Raw genomic sequence first — 21,430 nt, 5'->3', positions numbered from 1 at the left:
TGAAATGTTACAGTTTCCAGTTGCCTGAATATTTGTTCTTTCAAAAAGAAATTATACTGACAGTTACAGATTTGACAGTCTAAGGAAAATAGTTCTATTACTCACCTTCTACCATGTGGTAGCCGAAAGGCCTTTCTGCCTGTCGAAATACACAAAAATAAACACAAGAAACAACTTAGAACTGTCAGTGTTGTAGCTTGTCTGATGTCACATTATGGGCTGAAAAGAATTTCAGGTGCATTTAATAATTATCCGAGAAAATGAGAAATGACAAGTAAAATGCAACATATGAAGAGTGTAATAACAGGATAACATGCAAATTTTAAGAATTTTTTTTTCGCAATAAAATGTCTGCTTCATCGAATCTTCCTTCTTCATTAATAATTAATATTAAATTTTGATCAGAGAAGTCCCTACTTAAAGCGAAGCTAGCAACCACTATAATTAATTAAGTACACTATTTACGTTACTATTTATGATTATTAGAATGCATTGTTTCATTAGTTGGGTATCCTCACTGCTAACAATATTTTCTGCCATAATTGTAATATCTTTCGATATTCGACGAGCCTAGGATACTTAAGTTAGTTCTAAATACGTATATTGAGTTAGCGAGGCCAAATAACTCTTTAATAAAGATATAATAATAAATAAATATATCAAACAATCTAACCAATACTGTTAACTAATGTAATAATAAATACATACAGTATACCTTACATAGCAGAAACAATAGCTGTTTCCAAGAACACTGTTGTCGAGAATATATTTATTTTGTAAAACGTAACACCAATATAAAGTGCATAATTTGTCTCCATTTCTCTCCAACACACATTTTGACCAATGAAACATCATTAAGAGTCACTCTGCAGTGTAACTTTAGAGGATGAACTTGTGCGTGTGTTTTTCGTATAGCAAAGCCACAAAGGGCTATCTGCTCAGCCCACCGAGGGGAATCGAATCCCTGATTTTAGCGTTATAAATCCGGAAACATACCGCTGTACTAGCTGGGGGCAGGACGAACTTAAGAAGACATATGTTATCGTTTAAATGCTGTCGAGTTAGTAGAATTAATTTGCTTATAGTATAATAAAAATTTCCATTCACAAAGTAATAAACAAAAAATTAAAAGAATACAGGAATCGTCTATGAAATTAAAACATTGTGAAAAGTAATACAAAGAAAACAACATGCTAAACATACTATCAGAAATTTAACCAATCTCTGACACTAAACGAGCAATTAGAGCTAACTATAGAAAGTAATAAATAACGTTAAATCTTCTGTAAAAGCCGAAAAGGAAACACGATAAACCACTAGAAAGTTCAATAATAATAATAAAAGTTTGAAAGTTATAACGCTCGTTAAATTATGACAAAGAAAGTAATTATCAAAAACCTACTTAACGAAAGTAATGACGTAATGCTATACTATATATGGAACTATTATAGCTAGGATTAACTGTATATATAATTTACAAATAAAATCGTTACGCTAAATAGTTCGCTATTGCCATAAACAACACCAAAAAGATGTAAAATGTACATATGAAGGCTTTGAAAATATTGTGATATCCTGTAAAACTTCTAAACCCATAAGCTGTCGTAAAAGTACTGTTGAAATTCATACTGGATTGAATGAATTTTGCGTTTAAAATGCGCAATGTTAAATGTCGTTTATCTAAAACAGTGGTGCACAAACTTTTTGAGTCAGGGGCCACAAACAGACTTCTCGTAACCGTTGGGGGCCACAAAAAAGTGAAGATTAAAATCGTCCCACAGTTGTTTCACACAAAATGGACATCACATTTAAGAACACACAAATAACTATTACATCAAAGAGTTTGCACATTATTCTAAGAAATGTTATGATACGTCAACTGTCACAAAGTCAATGCGATGGATGGTGCTGCATGTCACCTACGAGCTTAGAAATGTCCAGCTTGATGTTTGACGTTGAAAGACGCAAAACTGCTTCCAGATGATTATCAGTCAGCTGATTGCGAGTGCTGTTTTTGTTCAGTTTCATATGCGAGAAAGCTTGTTCTTAGCAATATGTGCTGCCAAACATGCTGGTGTGGACAAGTGCGTTCTCTTTCAGATTAGCAAATGTATCAAGCAACGATTTGTAGAAGTCAAGCAAACTGTTTTCTCGGTAAAGAGCACGCAGTTCATCACATGCCTGGAGATCAGTAAGTTCGAGCTGATATTCTGCTGACAAGTCATCCACTGACACACTGAATGGATCAGCAAAAAGTTTCATCAACAATCTGCATTGGTCAAAGTCATGAAACCGTGAGTTAAAGGATTGAATCAAGGTATCTAGCTTCCCAACATAAACTTGTGTGTCAATGTCGTTATTCTTCTGTATCTGTGACTGAAAAGTGGGAAAGTGCACGAAGTTTTCTGATGCTACTTGCTGCCGGAACAACTGTAACTTTGTCCTGAAAGCTGAGACGTGATTTGCAAGCTGACATACAAGCTGTTTTTTGCCTTGCAACTTCAAATTCAGATCATTCAAGTGTTGTGTCATGTCGACCAGAAAGGTCAAATCAGCTTGCCATGCTGGATCAGTTATGGAAATCACTTCTGTGTCTTTGTTCTTGCTTCTGAGGAATTCTATCACCTCATCAATCAACTCCCAGAATCTTCTGAGCATCTTCCCTCGACTCAGCTAGCGGATATTACAGTGATACACAAGGTCACCATAGTCTGAATCAATTTCTTCAAGAAGACTTCGAAACTGACTGTGATTGAGCCCTCGTGATATGATGAAATTAATGGTTTTCGTCACTAATGCCATCAGTGCCTGAAAACCAAGTTCTTTACTGCACAGGTTCTGTTGGTGAATAATACAGTGCAACTTCACCAACTGTCTGTTCTGCTCTCCTCGACGCTTCATCAACAGTGCTACCAGCCCGCTACTTTCTCCGGTCATGGTTGGTGCTCCATAAGTTGTCACACTTACAAGTTTCGTGAAATCCAATGAAACACTACTACACAGTCGTACTGTCTCCTCAAATAGAGCAGACCCAGTTGTCTGACCCTTCATGGAACCCATACCGATTAGTTCCTCTGTGATATCAAACGATGACGACACACCACGAACAAAAACTAGTAGCTGTGCTGTTGAACTGATGTCAATCAACTCGTCTGCTGCCAAAGAGAAGTAGACAAAGTTGGCTGCTTTATTTGTAAGCTGCCTTGTCACGTCTGCTTAGAGGTGTGAAATTCTTCGTTGAACTGTCATACGATTCAAAGCTACCGTCTGTAGCTTGCGAACTGCTTCCGGACACAACTTTTCCGATGCAGTAATCATACATTGCTTCACAAAATCACCATCATTGAACGATCGGCCAGATTTTGCTATCATCAACGAAATATCGTAACTGACCTCACATGCTTCACCTAAATCTGCTGACTGCTTTGAGAAAACGTTCTGCTGGTGATTCAGTGACCGCCGCAGAGATTCAATTCGAGCTGTTCGTTCATCATCGATAACGTTGTGGAAATCTTTATGCTTCGACTCATAATGACGCTTTATATTGGATACCTTCGCCACTGCTACTGTCGAATGACACAGCAGACAAATCACGTTCTTCTGTTGTTGAACAAAACAGTATTGCGCAGTCCAATCATCATGAAACTGCCGGTTTTCGTCGTCAACTTGTCTTTTACGATTAGCTGCCATTTTTGTAACGAAATAATATCAAAAATAGGGCTCGTAAGTAATAACCTCGAAGAACAATTGGAACGCGTGAGATTTCGTAATTACGGAAATATTACGTCATTGCGCCAATGATTAAATACCTATGCATTAACAAAATTTGCTTATTAAATTTTCTTTATTGCTCGACACAAATATGGAACCATCCAGTATCTAATCTAATGCATATTCTTCTATAGCGCTTAATCTTCGCGCAAGCGCGAACTCTCTATGTTTGACTTTCCCGTTGGACATCGCGGGCCACTTGGTGACTCGTCGCGGGCCGGACTTTGTGCACCACTGATTGTAAGATGACTCCACAGTCTCGTAGTATTGAATAATTTCTATTGTTTTTGTAATTAGCTGTGAGTGGAAAATATTGTAATATATTTTGTTTGGAATATTCATATTTCGAAATAGAAAGCTGATAACTGCAAAACTGAAAGCGCCCGTCTTACTGGAAACTTTAAACTTGATTACTAATGTTGTTATCTGAATCCAGATGTCAGGACGGCTGGAATGGGTATTAACACTTTTACTAATAAGACAAAGAACAATGTTTTGACCTTTTTTAAGTCATCTTCAGGTTAACAAAGAGAGAGTTTACAACTGACCGTTTCCAGGCACATGTCTTAGGGACGAGAGTACAAACGGTTACGCGATTGTAGAGGGCGTTGCAGCTAGATATTAGGTTATTAATTAATATAGATAGTATAGGTGTAAACAAACTCAAAATCAAAGAAGCCCTATTATACAACAAATAAAACCAAAGTTAAACCAGTATAAAGAAACACCTTATACTGCGGACTTATACTATTAGAAACCGGGTTTCGATAGTCGTGGTGGGCAGAGCATAGATGGCTCTTTATGAAGTTTTGTGCATAATGACAAAAGAAACTAAACCAGATTAATAATACACACATAAGTCTGACAGAACTGTGACGTATTTATGTACACGTTCTACATCGGTGTTAGTGTATTTGTATCGTTAGTTCTTTACATAAAGAAATCGTAATAGACTCGTCATCCACTTTATCTGCGGTACTGTTGACATATTTACTATGTAAATAATGTAAATTTTCAATAACGCTTTTCCTATCCATAACATGTTATTGTTGTTAATAGCGAATTTCTTTACGCATGCTATGCATTCATTGATTATGTCTAATTTTATTTACCAATTTTATAGATAAGTTTACTTTTAACTATTCTTTTCCGCTTCACTCAAACAATATTTTACCAAATTATTTGCTAATTACTTGTTTGTTGTGTTTCCAATCAAGTTTTGGACATACCTGAAATTTAGTGATTTTACTTATTAGCAGCCGTATCTCTTCGTTGGCCACAATACCAAGATTATCAGAAGCAATATGGCCGATGGAAGAATAAACGCAATTACGTATTCTTACAGCTAAGCTAAAAATCAATCCAGCAATCATTAAACCCAATTAAACATACGCTTCTTAGGTTCATACTAATAAAGTTTTGAACAAATCTTTTAATAAGTTGGTATCCTCACTGTCAATGACAAGGAAATTAATTGTAATTGCATTTAGAAGATAAAATGTTGTGTAACTCCTCAATGGTTATGTTCTGTAACACTTTATTATACTTAAATATGTCACTCACTATAGTCTTACAATAATAATTAGTAGCTAGATATTCAATTTCGCAAATTTTAGGTAACAACTGATCTATCGAAGTATCTCAACTATATATTATAATTTAGTTTTTCTAAACTTTTTTCAATAAATGGAACTACAACGTAAACTTTATTTTACATTTATTGCTGTTGATGTTTTATATTTACGGGATGAAAAACAGCAAATAATAGCTAGTCTACATTAAACTTAATGACACTTGTATTTATGTTCAATTGAACACATGTAAGCTCATTAACTAACAGCTTTTACAAAATAGTGTACCAATCTCTGACAGACTCCTAGAAGGTATCTAATAAACTATCTTGTGTTTTATCTCTGTTCAGTTTGTTCTGTGTTTACACCTACGACTACGTGGCCAACGTGCAGGTGATGGAGAAAAATATGAATTATTTAAAAATTGGGAGAACTGAGAAATATCTACCTTGATTTTTAACTTTATTTTTAAGCCTCTTTATTGGAAAATAGTAACTAGCTTTCTCATCCAATAGTTATCCATTTCAACTAAACATCTCATCAAACATGCTCGCCTTTTCAGTCGTGAGAGCAGCATAATGTGACGGTCAATCCCACTATTCGTTGGTAAAAGAGTAGAGTTGGTGGTGGGTGAAGATGAGTAGCTACTTTCCCTCTAGTCTTTCACTGATAAATTAGAGAAGGACAGCGCAGATAGCTGTTGTTTATTATTAAGCATAAAGCTACACAAAGGGATATTCAGTTCTACCCACCACAAATTTCGAAACACGGTTTCTAGCAGTATAAGTCCGCCAGATAGCTCTCATGTGACTTTGTGCGAAATTCAAAGCGAAGTAAACTCTTTCCACTAGATTAACGCATAAACCATTTATTTATTTTTTAATATTCATAATGAATCGTGCATCATGTTGGAAATACAAGACTATTTAGTTTAAAGAGTTATTATTTAGTTTATTAAATGATTTAATATTTAATGGTTATTTACTTTTTAAAACAAATGTTTTAAAAACGAGAAGTTTCGTTACATAACTCAGTACGAGTTGTTCATTCTAACATGCAGTTTGATTATTGTACGAGGCTTTAGTGGTATCGTTGACGCCAATTTATTCGAATCTTTCAAAGTTTTCTAGTTATATGTAATATTGTTGCTACTAGAGAGCTAGAAATTTTAAAATTATTCTGACTCCTTTTATACGCACGTGCGGATGCGGAACGCGAATTAGTGAAAGTGAAGTTAAGACTGCGTGATTGTTAGTTTAACCGTAACGAGCAAAATCTGAAGCGAATTTCACAGTTTAGCAAAGATAAAGGAGAATAATTTGTCTTGTCAAACAATGATCTAAAGTAATTGAACCTGCCTGTATAGACTTTGACAAAAAAGGAAATAATTATTTAAAGTTCTGAATGCAGCTGTGGTAATCCACAGGGCAACGTAAATGGATTTAACGCAGATTGTTAACAGCACAGAGAAAAGTATTTCGTCTTTGCAATTGGGTCTTAAAGTAATTGAACTATCCTGTGTGACCTTTTGACAGGAAAAGAAAATTATGTAGAGTTTTTAGATGCTACTCTGATATCATATAATGTAAAGAATTTTTGTACATACATTCAACGCATTTTGAATATATTATTTTAAAACAAGTGGATTGTGTGTTGTCTTTTTACTGTTCGAATTTATCGCAAACAAGTCACAAACACTTGCTGTAAAGAATTCGGCCCATAAAACTGACACATCATTACAATTAATAACAGTAAGCGAAAAATAATTCTCTAATCGAGAATTGCTGACGTCAAGTAGGTGCAGAAACTGGAGCTTCGAAACACATTTTTTATTCAATTTTGTACTATATAAACGTCATGCCAATGTTTCTTTAAAATAATGCAACACCAACGTCTGATGGAGCTCTTATGTCATAAGTTGGGGAGAGGAGATTTGTTTAAGGAAAACCGGAACTGACTCTCGTCAAGAACCGAAGCACCCCAAAAACATTTAAAGTCTCTCATTGAGTTTGTTTTGACCCGTTTGTGTTTGAAGCCGAGTTTTAAATCGCTCAAAATGAAAAAGCTTCGCTCAACAAAGACCATGCTGAACATTAATGATACGAGTGCAAGAACGTTTGAAAATGTGTCTTGGCCACATTTCTCAAGAACATAATCAAGTGAAGAAGGAATTGTGCTTTCCTTTTTCTCATCTTTTTTTATTCACAGCTATCGTGTTATCCAAACTTTGGCTTCAGCTAGAATCCGTTCTCGAAAGCAAAAGGGAAAGTCAGGGACAACCCAAGAAGTGAACCACTTGAGATTTCTTTCACAGCCAGCTTGAGTGTTTCTTCGCTGACATTTATCGCGTTCAAAGTTATTAATGCTTTAAACTGAATAGAGGTCTGAGTTTGTCAGAAAAATCGCGTTTTCAAGTCGCTAATGGATAAGTCTAGTATTTGAATAAATATTTCACATCTGAAGTATTTTTTCAGGCGTCGAATATAGGAGTATTATTTCAAAGAATCTGCCTCTGAACTACCTTTGAGACTACAATAGATGTGTCGAGTTTAGTCAGAAGCTCACGTGCTACGACAAAAATAACAGAAAATTCTTCCTCGCTCCTTGTATTGGCTCTTAAGAACATACAGAAGATATATACAAAAGATATTTTCCTGAAATAGTCCACTTGGAAGTAAAGTCAAGGATGTTTGCCCATTCGAGCTTGGCATACCGGAAACATTTTGAAACATGAACCTCTGAATCTGTTATATTAGCACCTAATTCCGATTCTGCTAACCTATATTAGACCATGGTTACAAACAGTCATGTGTCGTTGCTTCAACGACATTTTTCATGTACCTCTTGTCAATTCTACTCGGAAACCAATGCATTAAGGAGGTTCTAAAGAACTTCGGGATCACTGAAAATGAAAACAAAGTACTGCTTAATTGGTAAATATTATAATACAGTAATTGGTATATATTAAGTAAGTATTAGACTGGTTTCGCTGATCTCAACAGCCATCTTTGGAATAGACCTATTACTATTTCTGATATTTGTAACAACTTTACACAATATTATTTACAACAAATTATAATACCAAGTATTTTATTTATGTTCCGATTAAAATTGTTGACAATATCACGGAAGCTCAAACACAGATATGTAGTTTATTTAAGCTCAAACACAGATATGTAGTTTATTACCAGGACTCAACATTCAAATTGAGATAGCGAGTGAAGTAATGTATCTTTGCGTCATTTAGTGTGTTAATGTCGATTTACATGGGAATCTTGAACTGTGTCATTTTGAAGAGATGTCACATTCGAAGTAGCCACCATAACCACAACGTTACCTAGTGGTGTACAAAACAACTGTTTTATTCAACTTGTCTTTCTTTTAAGTAACCCTTATTTTTTAAAATGTTCATTACTACAACACATATTAATATAAATGTAAACAATTCTGTTCTAACATGGAAACGATAATTTTACTTTATAATCATACTTATAATAGTGAAAAAATTGTGTTGTAACACGCGTTTTCCCTTTCCTCATAAAACTTGGTATTTTTCTAGAATAAAAATTGACATTTGTGCGTTTTAGTTCATAACATTTAAAACATTAACTGTCGTTCAAAAGTTGCTGTATTAAACTCAACAAACATTTACAGCTTTGTAGTTTCTTTTGGTGGATTCAAATGGCGAAACAAGAAATTAGAAATAAAATTGGGAGACAGCGAAGTTGAGGATGGTAAATAAAAATCGGTTTAACTAGCTGGATAAGTAATTTAGTAGTACAGTAAAAGCTTTGTTTTCCGATATTTTCGTATTTGGAAAGCTCTTGTAAGAGGAAATTTCAATATTTCCAAAGTAAAATTCTCGTAACTTGATGGCGCTGCTGTAGCTTTGTTTACCTTCTCTCCTGTTGCCAAAGCTTCACTTAGAACATAAGTGTAATGTTTTTGTTTAATGCTTTCATACAGTTTAAATCTTATTTTTACAATATTTATTATTATTATAGATGGTATAGAAATACTACACTTTAGAAATTAATAAGATCTCAAAATTTTTCATGGTAAAATATTTTATCTTAACTGAATGAAACTTGTAATAAGAATTTTCATCTCTTTGGTACTGGCCCTCCCCCACACACTGGAATACCACCGTATCTCTCAGAGGCTGTAAAATACTTTTGTTTAACTCCAATATCTCATATTTTCACTAAAATTCTCATGCACAAACATACAATTTTCTCCATGTTTTAGAGCAAAGCAAATTATTTTTAGGCTTTACGTGGGGAAGCTAGTTGAGCTGCACCTGTTTAATTTCATCTGAATAATTTACCAGTTGCACAATTAAAAAATTCGAGTTATTACAACACCAGAGAAGCTGGAGTTTAGCAAATGTTTGTGTAAAAAAATAAATAAATAATGTTTAAGATTTAAGAGAAAATTATCGTCTTATAATTATTCGTAACTGTCAAGCTGCTTGAGAATACGTGTGCACGTGGATTTCTCTCAACTTACTGGTGGTGGAACAAAGTGCAACGTTAACGCCTCAACCTGTTGAAAGAGTAACGAAGCAAAAGCCAATTGAACAACGACATTAATTTTGATAGTAACCAAGTCCAGATAACAGAAGAATGCAGGTCATTTTTATCATTTATCTCTAGGGCAAAAGAACCTTTATTATCTTTTCTATCCACCAGAAAAACATAGTGTAGCTCTATACAGTTTAGTTTACTTTCAAAATGAGAACTGTAACTTGAAGACATGCGTCCCATGCCATTATGAGATAAAATCACCGTTATTAAGAGTTCCACACACCACTCGAACACCTCCCGTAAATGTGCGAGCGACCATGTGTGACAATACGAAGAAAAAAAAAGCAGTTTTTATCTGCTGAGAGTAATTTTTCTCCACAATGTGTTTCGTTCATAAAATGATATGGGCTATTTATTAGATGGGTTGTTAAACAAGCCACTTAAATATCTCGTGTTTACGACCTATTCTTAACTCTCCCCGCCCTCTCTCCATACACATACATAGGGTTGGAACAAAATAAATTTGTAATACAAGTACAGCTCACAGGTGGCGAGGGGAGGGGGGGGAAGAGCTTACAGATTTTCCCAGTTGTACAGTGGTCTAAAAATACATGCCAAACATGCTTAAGACCTAGTTATATCTAAAGAATACAGTGGTATGAATGCAAATCAAGTATTCAATATGCTCTTTGTCCATTTCAGCAACGGACTATCACATTTTCACTAATGTGCATCACGTAAAATTAAACATGATTTTGCTTGTGTTTAGATAAATGTAATTTCCTACCAGTTAAATGAGTAAATAAATTGTTACTTCAAACTGTAATTTTAACAACATTATCTAATAATAATGTGTTAAGTAAACATGATGTCAGGGTTATCTTACAGCGATCCATAGAAACCGGGTTTCGATACCCGTGGTGGGCAGATCACGGATACCTTATTCTGCATCTTTGTACTTGACTTCAGACAGACAGTACATTTTTTTAAAAATTCAGATTATAATTCTTAATACGCTTCAAGATAAAATTATAATTATTTAATAAATGTTGACATAACCCTCGCGGGGTTCTGGTATTTTTTTTCAGTGAGGCATAAATAAATTCAAGTTAAATACAGTTTTGAAGTCTTGTGGTGTACACCATATAAACTGGATAAGCATGTTCTTTTTACTGATAATTTGTGGGGCATTATACCGCAATAAGATTAATATCGTTTTCGTTTTATTGCAATGCAAAAACGAACCACTACATGAAATAATCTGAAACTTCTGGTAATCTATCTATATAGCTTCTGAAAATAAAATACCACATTTTTATATATTTATTTGTTTGTAGTTAAGCAAAAAAACACATCTGCGCTCTGTCCGGTTTCTAGCGTTTTTAGTCTGTAAGCTACTACATTTGTACGAACTCGCAGCATCTAAAGTTCAACGATTTTTTAAAAATAAAACTACTAAAAATGTTTAACTTTGTTGATTTTAATGACAACAAATCTGTCACTGCAGTAAGTTTTTTTTATTTCTTTCCTCCTATATGACTCAGTGTGACTATCTAGAACATTGTTACCACAAAAACATACTCTGTCAAAAGACCCATACGATCTATGTGGATCTGCACAGCAATCTCTATACATTTGTTGATGAGAACTTCATAATTCGCGGGTAATATACTTATAAAAGGCTTTCCATGTAGTCATCTCAACTCCTTTGTATAGTAGCAAGTTTTCACACAGTTGACACTTTTGAAACATTGATTCTTTACACACTTCAATCTATGGCGTAAACACAGCAAAGACCATGTTCAAGCTGACGGCAAGGACAGGTTATATGGTTTCTCCTAAAAGAAAATTATCAACACGATTAAAATACCGTGCTATCCTAAGATCCACTGCTAAGTCAAGTACATTTGAATACGCCCAGGAAAATGTGACGTTATTAATTCATATTGGTTTAGGATCTTATCAAGGGGCCAGTGATGAATAGAACCTTTGAATAAAAAGTAATTCGCTAATTTATAAGTTCAGACCTGAAATTCATATCATTGAAACAGCGAATAAACTGCTTTTATTATTATTATTATAAAAGTGTGCTCGTTTGTTAAGAACAGCTTTCAAACATTATATTCTCCAATACAGAGAGCCTTGGACTTGGCAGATACTTCAAGCAAGTAAGCTATGAGGTCTCTATGATACAAGTCCCCGTTTTAATTAACTGATTAGTAAACACGCGTTCTCAATGTCAATAAACCTAGTAACTTGTTAAAAACAAATGGTAGGTAAACAGAATCAATTTGGAATCCAAGCTGATCCCAATTTTAATTTTTCTGTACAATTTCTGTCATTATGATTAATGTGCTACTCATAATAAACAAAACAATCTAAAACTAAGTATTCTGAAATGCATTTCACTTGTAGTTGCTATAATTCCTTTGTTTACCAATAATATCAGTGTCTCTTGAAATCAGTGCGACATTTTATTGCCTTACTCATACTTTAGCGCAGTTAGCCCTCGAGTAGCTTTAGACGAAATAAAAAAAAATAAACACTCATACTTTACATATTTGGTATTATGCGAAAGTGACGCCATCTCTGGATAATTTCAAGACTGAGATAATCACAACTGTACTTCTCTTAACAATTATTGTTTGCTGAAACACTGCATTAGTTTTATTTTTTTAATATAATAAATTTAATATTTTTAACTTGAATAAGCTTCGAACATAACATAATACTACCCAAAGATATTCACATTATTGCGTAACTTACAATTACAAAAGTCAACAAGTTGTATAAATTTCAATTATTGTGACCTCGTAAGATATTAATGAAAAAACAACATTTTACGATTTTTGTATGTGTAACGTAAGCAACTTTGTCAATCATTTAACGAAATATAAAAAAGCTGTTACAAGAAAATCTGAATGGAACGAGTATACATTTATTTATTTATATATTCTTAATCTATAATCGTACATCATAAACAGGCACAATTTATTTTACTGTCACCTATATAATTTAAGATAGCCAAACAGTTATACAAGATTCTTTTTGTATCTGTTAATGGCACACATGAATATATACAAGTATTTCAGCATACAAATTCTAAATAATTGGTATTATTAAGACAACAATTATATACATGTTTAACTTTCAGCACTGGTAGCCGAAATTTCTGAAAATCTATTAGTAACTGAAAGCTCAGACACGAACAACAAATATACAAGTTACTCAACTGTTGCAGGTACCTAAAGTTGACTTCTGCGGTTCTAATGGCACAATATCAGCCTAGATTGACTACGCGTGAGGTAGTCCTGTTTCCCTGTTGTCGGGTCACAAGTTGAGATAAGAAAGTTACTGAACACTAAATTTACACTGACATAAGATAGCTTTAGTTTTTTTTGGTCGATTCACTACACGCACAAAAGCAAGAACCTATTAACTTAAATCATCTTCGGATATAGCAATATCTAACAATTTAAATACACAGAGAACAAACTGAGCATTCTTTGGAAGTCTCTTTAATGAAATGCGTTGTTTTAAGGTGAAGTGACGTTTCAAACGTTTCATGTAAAACTGTATTCTTCGAATGTTGGCATTTATTTTCATGGTATTTTAAGGAGTCACAGCGTTTTCAAATTTATTATAACGTTACCTTTTTTTTTTAAAGTCTTACTTGGCGTAAAAAAGAAAAATTATGTAAAAAATTATCCCATTTCATGAAGTTTACAACGCCCCTACTATATGAATGAACTCTTCCAGCGCTAGCGGGAAGGCAGGCAAGTTCACTACACTGTACTCTGAGCAGAGTTAGTCGCATATAGATTATATGCTGGCATTTTTGTTAGGGCATGACCCATGTCAGCCATGATTCATGCGCCGCCATGCGGCGTCTCCTTCAGGCATTGCCGCCCTCCTTACAAACGGGTCCCAGCTGTGAGGGCTCCCATCTAATGTTTCAAAGGGGAACGGAAAGGGGGGTTTTAACGTCCCACTAATGTTACAAAGGTAGTCTACCAGTGGATAAACGTTTTTAGGAATATAATAACATCAAGCTGTTTCAATCATGGCAGGTTTGGTTACAGACGACATATACCCATTCATAACACACCTGTTCATAGCACAAGACCAACACCATCTGGATACCGTGAAACAATTTTAAAATTTTGTTGTACATATATAAATAGTACATCACAATATACAGAATTAATAACCAATTTGATGAAAAAATATTGAACGAAGGAAAGGAGCTGGACTGACGGGATGAACATCAAAGAAAGAAGCTATTAACCTTAACTTCACAAAGAAAAACAACAAAAACCAGGGTATGAGAGAATTTAGCAGACTTCACCGTTCAGTAGCGGGACAGCGGAAATGCATAGAGAAGCTCAGAAATAAGAGGGAGAGGTGTTCTCTTATTTTGAAAAACCTTGACATGAGATGAGGAAGGGACCACATTAAGGGGTCGTACATAAATTTACAAAAATATCAGGAATTACTACAAACGGGACCAAAAACAATACTTAGTTCTGAAATTTGTAAAAATTAAACAAATTAAATAAAATTAATTTATTTACGTTTTAAAACTAAGCTACTTTTGTGATTAGAAAGAAATAAAAGCTTACGGTTTATAATGAAATAACATAACATTATCTGTCGAATCCTATAGTGTACACTAACCTGGCAGAACGTAATAACCACAATAGTAATATTATTAACATTTCACATGTTATATATTATCTAACCCCTTTACATTTCGTAAACAAATAAAAAAAGTGTCATTATTTACGATGTTTTAAAAATACGAATAATTTTGCTTTAAATTATGTTGTAAATCGATCTTTTACAAAAAAAAGCGGTTGTGACACCAGAATACAACGCAGTGTTATAATGTGAGGCGTAATTTTTAAAATATCAGAGCAGCCTTTTGGCAACAAATACAAATTTCACGTTACTAAACTAATACCAAAACCTTATCTTCCAAAACTAATCAAAATTCATATTAGGCAGACATTAAAACACTCGCCGTCAATTGAGTGGGATATGCACCATATATTAGACGATACAAGACTCATTCTCAGCATTACCGCAGCAAGCACAGACATCTGATGCTTCTGACTTCCCTTTACCTTCCCGCTGTATGCTATGTTTAAAAATTGCACAATTTTTTTTAGATGGAAATATCTGTTGTTTGTGTATTAGAATATATGTGGATACATATACGTACATATATTCTAAAATTCTCCTTTATTAAACTATGCTACCTGTACAGGCGAAGTAATGAAACTGTAGCTACACGTTCCTGAGATTCATTTTCTAGGACATATTTATACTTACCTACATTTACAATATACAACTGGGTTCTATCTCATCACTTAACGAAGTCACTTAAACATAAAACTTTATAGTTAAAACCAAAAACCATGTTCTTGTTAACAATAAGTTGAACGGCCGCCCTGGGGCGCTATTTTCTGGTGTTCCCTGCACTGAAAGATTCTTATCAGAGGACAAATAGGTTCTGTTCTCACCACTGCCGAAAACTGGTGCATCTTCTAAGGCTCTTTCTGCTGCCTTACTAAAGCTACTATCCCCTGTAGTCAAAATATCAAAAACACACGCATCGAAATAAAAATTAGCAACTTTACGTTGTCTACACAGCTCAACTGCTTGCTGCAATGGAACGGCGGGGCGAGAATTATGGGTCACTTTTCTAACCCAATAGTTAGGGTTAGCCAGAAACTGCAAATAGTCAATACGCTCCCGACGTGGGCAACCCTTAAGACATAGTTGTAAAGTGTCTACATTAACACCAAGGGTTGCAACTTCTTTTGGAATTTTTATAGCGAACGTGAGGTATCTTCCAATTCGACGAATTACAATCCGAGTGGAGATATGGCCGATGTGAATTTCTATGTGACTACCAGGATCGACTTCCCAGATGAATACGGATCCAGCATCGGGCTTCCCTTTAGATCCATCTATAAATACACCGGGTAGAACATTGGATTGAGCTTCAAAAGTTTTCTCACGAGTGCACGGCTTATGGTCTCGCACGATCACAGTTACCTGAAAAAAAGTCATCATATTGTTCATAATGCTTTTCGATCTGTTGGTATTAGTATTACATTTTAAATAATATACGCTCACACTGTCACAGCTTTAACATTTTCGAATTTCTGACATAATTCAAGTTAAAAAAACTGTGGGAAAATTTTTTTCATAAATAATTTTGAAAGATCAGGTGTTACAATTCATGACAGATTTTATTGCATTGTTGGCTATATTTTGAATGTTTTAATTTAAATGTTTGTTAGACGGCGTATCATAATTAAGGTTAAATATGTGCTAGCTGAAATCACGAAAATCTAATAACTGATGTACGTCTAGAAGCGAGACAAACACCACTGGATACATTAACAGGAGAGTCAGCAGTGTAATTGTTTCGGTGACGTATTTGGATCAGCGTCAGTTTATTGTGCGAAATCAGTTACTCGATCGATTAGCTGCGCCATTTTACAAGTAACTGTATTTTTAATTGAGTGTGTACCATTAGCGAGGAATTTCCGTTTGTAAATCTTTTTTTAAAGCTAACAGAAACAATAAAGAAATACAATAATTTAAAATATCCCGCTTAACGAAAGAACAACGTTACAGTAATAAATTGAAAGAAACAAGTCGGTACCCTACGAGGTTAAGATTCGTGAAAAATTCCTTCAAATCGCTCGATTAAAGTTAATAAAAGTTATCATTCGAATATCAACTTATCCTAATCAGTTATGGCAATTTAAGCAAATCTAAAAGCCGAAATCAAACAACAATGACGAAATATAAATTAATATTGCGATAGTGTGCACGTACCAAAATAATAAGTTACAAATTGGCTTGAAAAGTGCTACTGGCATTGGAAATATTGCAGAACTACGATTCGTTTCGTTGATGATATGCAATATAATACGAAATAAACTAAGTACTGTAATTTATACAAGTTACACAATCAATGGAGGTAGGAAAAATAAGCTAAAACTCTAAACAGTCGGGAGCTGTATTACAACGTCACTTTTACCTTCTCTAACTTACATATATATAACAAGCGACAGAAAAATCTAGCCCTCTAATAACAATATTTCACACCAGAAAACTTGGAAGTTTCCAGTAAGATAATGTCAACAACATTACAATAGTGTAATACAACTACACTACATTAAAAACTTACTATTGGTAGAATTACGTAACGAAACTTTTCATTACTATCGCTTTCAAAATAATTAATTTTTAACACGTTTTTTATGAAAACTAAATAATCACTAAATATTAAATCACTAAATAAGAAATGACTGAACATTATTGTATATCAAACAATACTCTATTTACGACGAAAGACACCACGATTTAAAAGAGGTTTGAATTTATTTGAAGACTACTTTTTGTATATTACAAAAAGTTAGAATACAGTCATAAGAAGCTTTATATATTCGTTGTAACGAAAAATGGCACGCTTTCAGATGCTTTCTATGAAACACCAATAAAATTATGCTAACACATGACCTTTCAATATACTGTGTTGTGCAAAAGTCTTGAAGAATTATCAACATGACTCGGCAGCGTTGCCAAGCGACCACCAATAAACCTGGTCTAAACAACTGTACGTTTTGTGACCTTGTGAAGAAGCGCGAGACTAGTTTTGTTCTTATAAGCGAGCTTAATACGTGCAGCTAGACACATCGTCACCACAAGTAGGATCAATTTCGGAAACAGGTGTACAGTATTACGTAATATTATGAAATCAGAAAGATAATTTTGTACATTACAATTTGTCCGTTTCGCATAATGCGATACAAATTTTTTCTTTCAAAACTGCTATTGAAGTTTAGAACATCTAATTTCGTTAAAAGTTTTAGCAAAACTGCTTTTATAATGATATTAACAGCAAAAAATTAATGTTAAATATATGAAATCAACTCTTGTAAAACTTTTTGTATGCGTTTTAAGTTTCTCAGATACCATTTTATGTTCAAAATACCGATTATCCATAACAGTTTTCTTTCCGACGAAATTGCAAAGCAACCCGTTGGTCAAATTAACGATATTTGGTTTTCGTGGTTGCTTTGTTTACGTATGAACTATACCAAAGGTTGGGGAAAAGTCTGGGACGCCCCTTAATTAAAGCTCATGTTAATTTAGTTTTTTACGTTTTAATGTGGCTTTATCAGAGATTGTTGCAAAAGAACGACATCAAACACCTAACGCTTTGAAACAAGATATTATTGGTAATTTTGCGAAGGTCACCCCTAATATGTTAAGGAGGATGTCGCATCGCACGTGGAAATGCATTATCCCATGTCAGGAAAATGAAGGCCAGCCATTTTGGATTATTAATAGAACCTTTTTATTTCGTGTCAATAACATAAATGTAATAATTTATTTTCTTCTACATTACCTAGTACTGAAAGCCTTCAAATGAGGAAAATACATATACATTAAGAATTATAATTTTGTTTGTTTGTTTTACTTAGAATACTGTAAATGGTGAGTATGTTATATTCTACATTTGCAATATTTTGGAGTGGATGTTTCGGACTGATAGTACTGGATTTCATAAGGAACGTATAAAATATTTTCACACTTCGAAACGTTGTCGCCAAGTTACGACGTGTGGATGGTGACCATTAGTCAAGCCTGAAAAAGAATTTCGTTTTAACTCACTTCTTTAAAATGTTTTATTCCTTTCAAATATTACAAGGTGTTATGCACATTGTTTGTCAATGTTATTTCAACGATACGATATTGATCAAACACAAACTTTAGATAAAGTTCTGCGAGTTGTGTATAAAACCAACGACATTATATACTTAGGTTCCGATGGTAATCGGAAGAGTGCTCTAATTTATCTTTACATAACACACATTTATTATTTTCTTAAATTTTTTAGCATTTCCAAACACCACTTTTATAATGTCATATTGTATGTAGGCATTCCTAACTCCGCTTCTAACAGTACTGTTCATCATTTGACAATACATAAAAAATAACAACTAAAGAAACGTCTAAACAATGCGTCACTGGTAAGAAAGTTCACACTGGAGTATAAGATCAAGTTTACTTACGAGTAGTCTATAACGCAACCTATTTGTAAAATGAAATGCTCCAATCAAAATAGCTGAAAGTAGGAAGGAAAGTGGGGGAATGAAATCACTCACTTTCGCTACAAAAGAAAATTAGAAATTTCAACAGTAAAATCAATAATTGTATTCATTTGTTTCCATATGTATGTTATTAGAGGTTTTGTAGCCAAAGTCGTAGACCCACAATTTGGTAAATATATATACAATATTTGAAACTGTCGTTACTTGGTAAAACTCCATTACTACGGAAATGAGGAAAATAAATATAACTACGTTTCGCAAGAATATCATTTATTACCACCAAGGTTTCGCGGATTTCTAATTGTCGATGCCTTTAGTAGAGATACCATGGCAGCATAAATAAAACTTAATATATAAAATGTCTCATTTTTTCCTCAATTCTGTAATTCTGTGCATAAATAATTTGAAACAACAACTTAAAACAAACATCGTCGATAATTCTCCGGTTACACTTTCACACAACTTTCGTACAACTCTTAGAAAGTTTCTCAAATAAAATATTAATGCTTACACGAAACATTTGTTTGTCTAGCATGGTTTACTGTTCATATAGTTTAAAATAAAATACACACGTACTTGAGTGTTTCTCTCTATGCGACCTCTCTTAACGAAGCTTCCCACAAAACGGGAGAGGGGGAATATATCTATATTTAAGGTCAGGTTTTTCACAGCTTAGGCCCCACAGATTTAATGAAATGGGCCGCACGGACTTGAGAAAACAAAGTCATTTATCTTCCACGGCTGTTGGCAGGCTGTTTGGGCCAGACAGGACTCCATCCTGACAACAAAGCGCTTATATGAACTAACGAGTCTTTCTATCTATATCTCTCTCCCTGTATATCATGTTGGGTGAAAACGGGACAACCTTCTTCTGTTCTGTGGATATCCTCAGGTCTTAGGACATTAACACAGAAATATACTCAGCTAACGAATGGCAATTATGTATTGCTATAGCTTTAACACGTGTAGTACTTTCGCAATGTGCGACAGTTATTAATTCCACTACTTCAACATTATGCTTCTAGTATGGGATACTATGTAGTGTTGATACATTATCGCATAACACATTACATGTTACAATGATACATTAATTACTGTGATTCTTAACAATTCAATGATATTAAGCTAATAAGGATTTTCAGAAGGAATACGATAACATTTAAACTAGGGTTAGACTGCTAAAGTAACAAAGAAAAATAGCGTATGTCACAAAACTATGATTGGGCAGTCCGTCCTCGAACGAAACACCGATTTCATTCGGTCTTTTGTATATCGTTGCTTCTAAAGCGTTCCATTCAATGTGAATCCATTAACATGTCAGGTTAAAACAATAAGTTCCTTAAACAATATATTACTTACGAATAACATGTGTTGGTCCATTTCAAGTGCAAAAGTGACGCCACACTTTACTAGCTTACTGTCAACTTTGCAAATAAATCGCTCTTGTGATAGGAATGTTTGCCATCACACCTAGTATTGCATATAGCAGCCAAGTTCTATCTGAAATTATAGCTAGGTTCAACATAGCTAAAACGTTTCAGTATTAAAAATAAAAGGGAAAATATAGATTTTATATTTATACAAGATAACGAGAAAACAAAACTCACGAAATATCTAGAAGGAAACAATGTTTCATTCAATGCAAAAGCCTAACATTTTTTGTCTTTTTTACTATTGTTGGAAATTACGTTCAAAAGTTCACAATTAGCTACCTGAGCAATGCTCTAAACACAAATATTAAAATAAACCATTTCTTTCAATAATGCAATAAATTCATTTAATCATTATAACATCTCAACAAATGAGACAAAATGCATTTATTCCGGAGTTGTTTCTTTAAATTACACAATACTGGGACTACCACTGATATTTGTAACTAAATGAACGACTCAATTAATGTAAGAAGCTTGAAGTACCCGATATAACAAATTATGTTTATCAATACCGTTACAGTTACTCATGAAAACATAATTTCTTCTACAGAATAATTTTAACTTCTTTACAATGGTTACTTCAAACGCTTTTCAGAAAAGAGGAATGGGAGAAAAGTCATGACTTGTGCAGTGAAGATAAGAAACCGTTTCTCAAACTCCAAGTTTGTAAATACTAGTTTTGCTACTGTTTCTTTGACTTCATAATCACTTAGGCATCCAAAGCATACTTCCAGAAACACTTGTCACAACAAGTTATGACAATGAAAAATAAAATCCAAATACTCATTCAGAATAAACAAACAAAAGGTTTGGTTTTGAATATCGTGGAAAGCTATACGAGGACAATCTGCACTAGCTGTCCATGATTTGGCAGTATGAGACTAAAGGGAAGGCAGCTAGTCATCACTACCCATCACCAACTATTGGGCTACTATTTTACCAACAAATAGCGAGATTGACCGTACTATTATAACGCTTCTACAGATGAT

The 21,430-nt window shown here is 34.0% G+C and overlaps 1 protein-coding gene and 1 long non-coding RNA gene across 3 annotated transcripts in view; one reads left to right on the top strand and one right to left on the bottom strand.

The window, feature by feature from the left end:
- Nucleotides 1–21,430, top strand: part of LOC143222550 (uncharacterized) — a 43,990-nt gene that overhangs the window by 15,419 nt on the left and 7,141 nt on the right. The gene's annotated exons all lie outside the window — the stretch shown is intronic.
- LOC143222546 (repulsive guidance molecule A-like) overlaps nucleotides 12,787–21,430 on the bottom strand; it is a 46,431-nt gene continuing 37,787 nt past the window's right edge. For both annotated transcript variants that reach the window (XM_076449175.1, XM_076449176.1), the window contains exon 4: nucleotides 12,787–15,931. In XM_076449175.1, the coding sequence (XP_076305290.1) occupies nucleotides 15,254–15,931 (678 nt within the window). In that variant the 3' untranslated portion in view covers nucleotides 12,787–15,253. The remainder of the gene's footprint in view (nucleotides 15,932–21,430) is intronic.

This window comes from Tachypleus tridentatus, chromosome 8 (assembly GCF_004210375.1).
Source record: "Tachypleus tridentatus isolate NWPU-2018 chromosome 8, ASM421037v1, whole genome shotgun sequence".
Lineage (NCBI taxonomy): Eukaryota > Metazoa > Arthropoda > Merostomata > Xiphosura > Limulidae > Tachypleus > Tachypleus tridentatus.
This window is presented reverse-complemented; position numbering and strand designations above follow the sequence as displayed.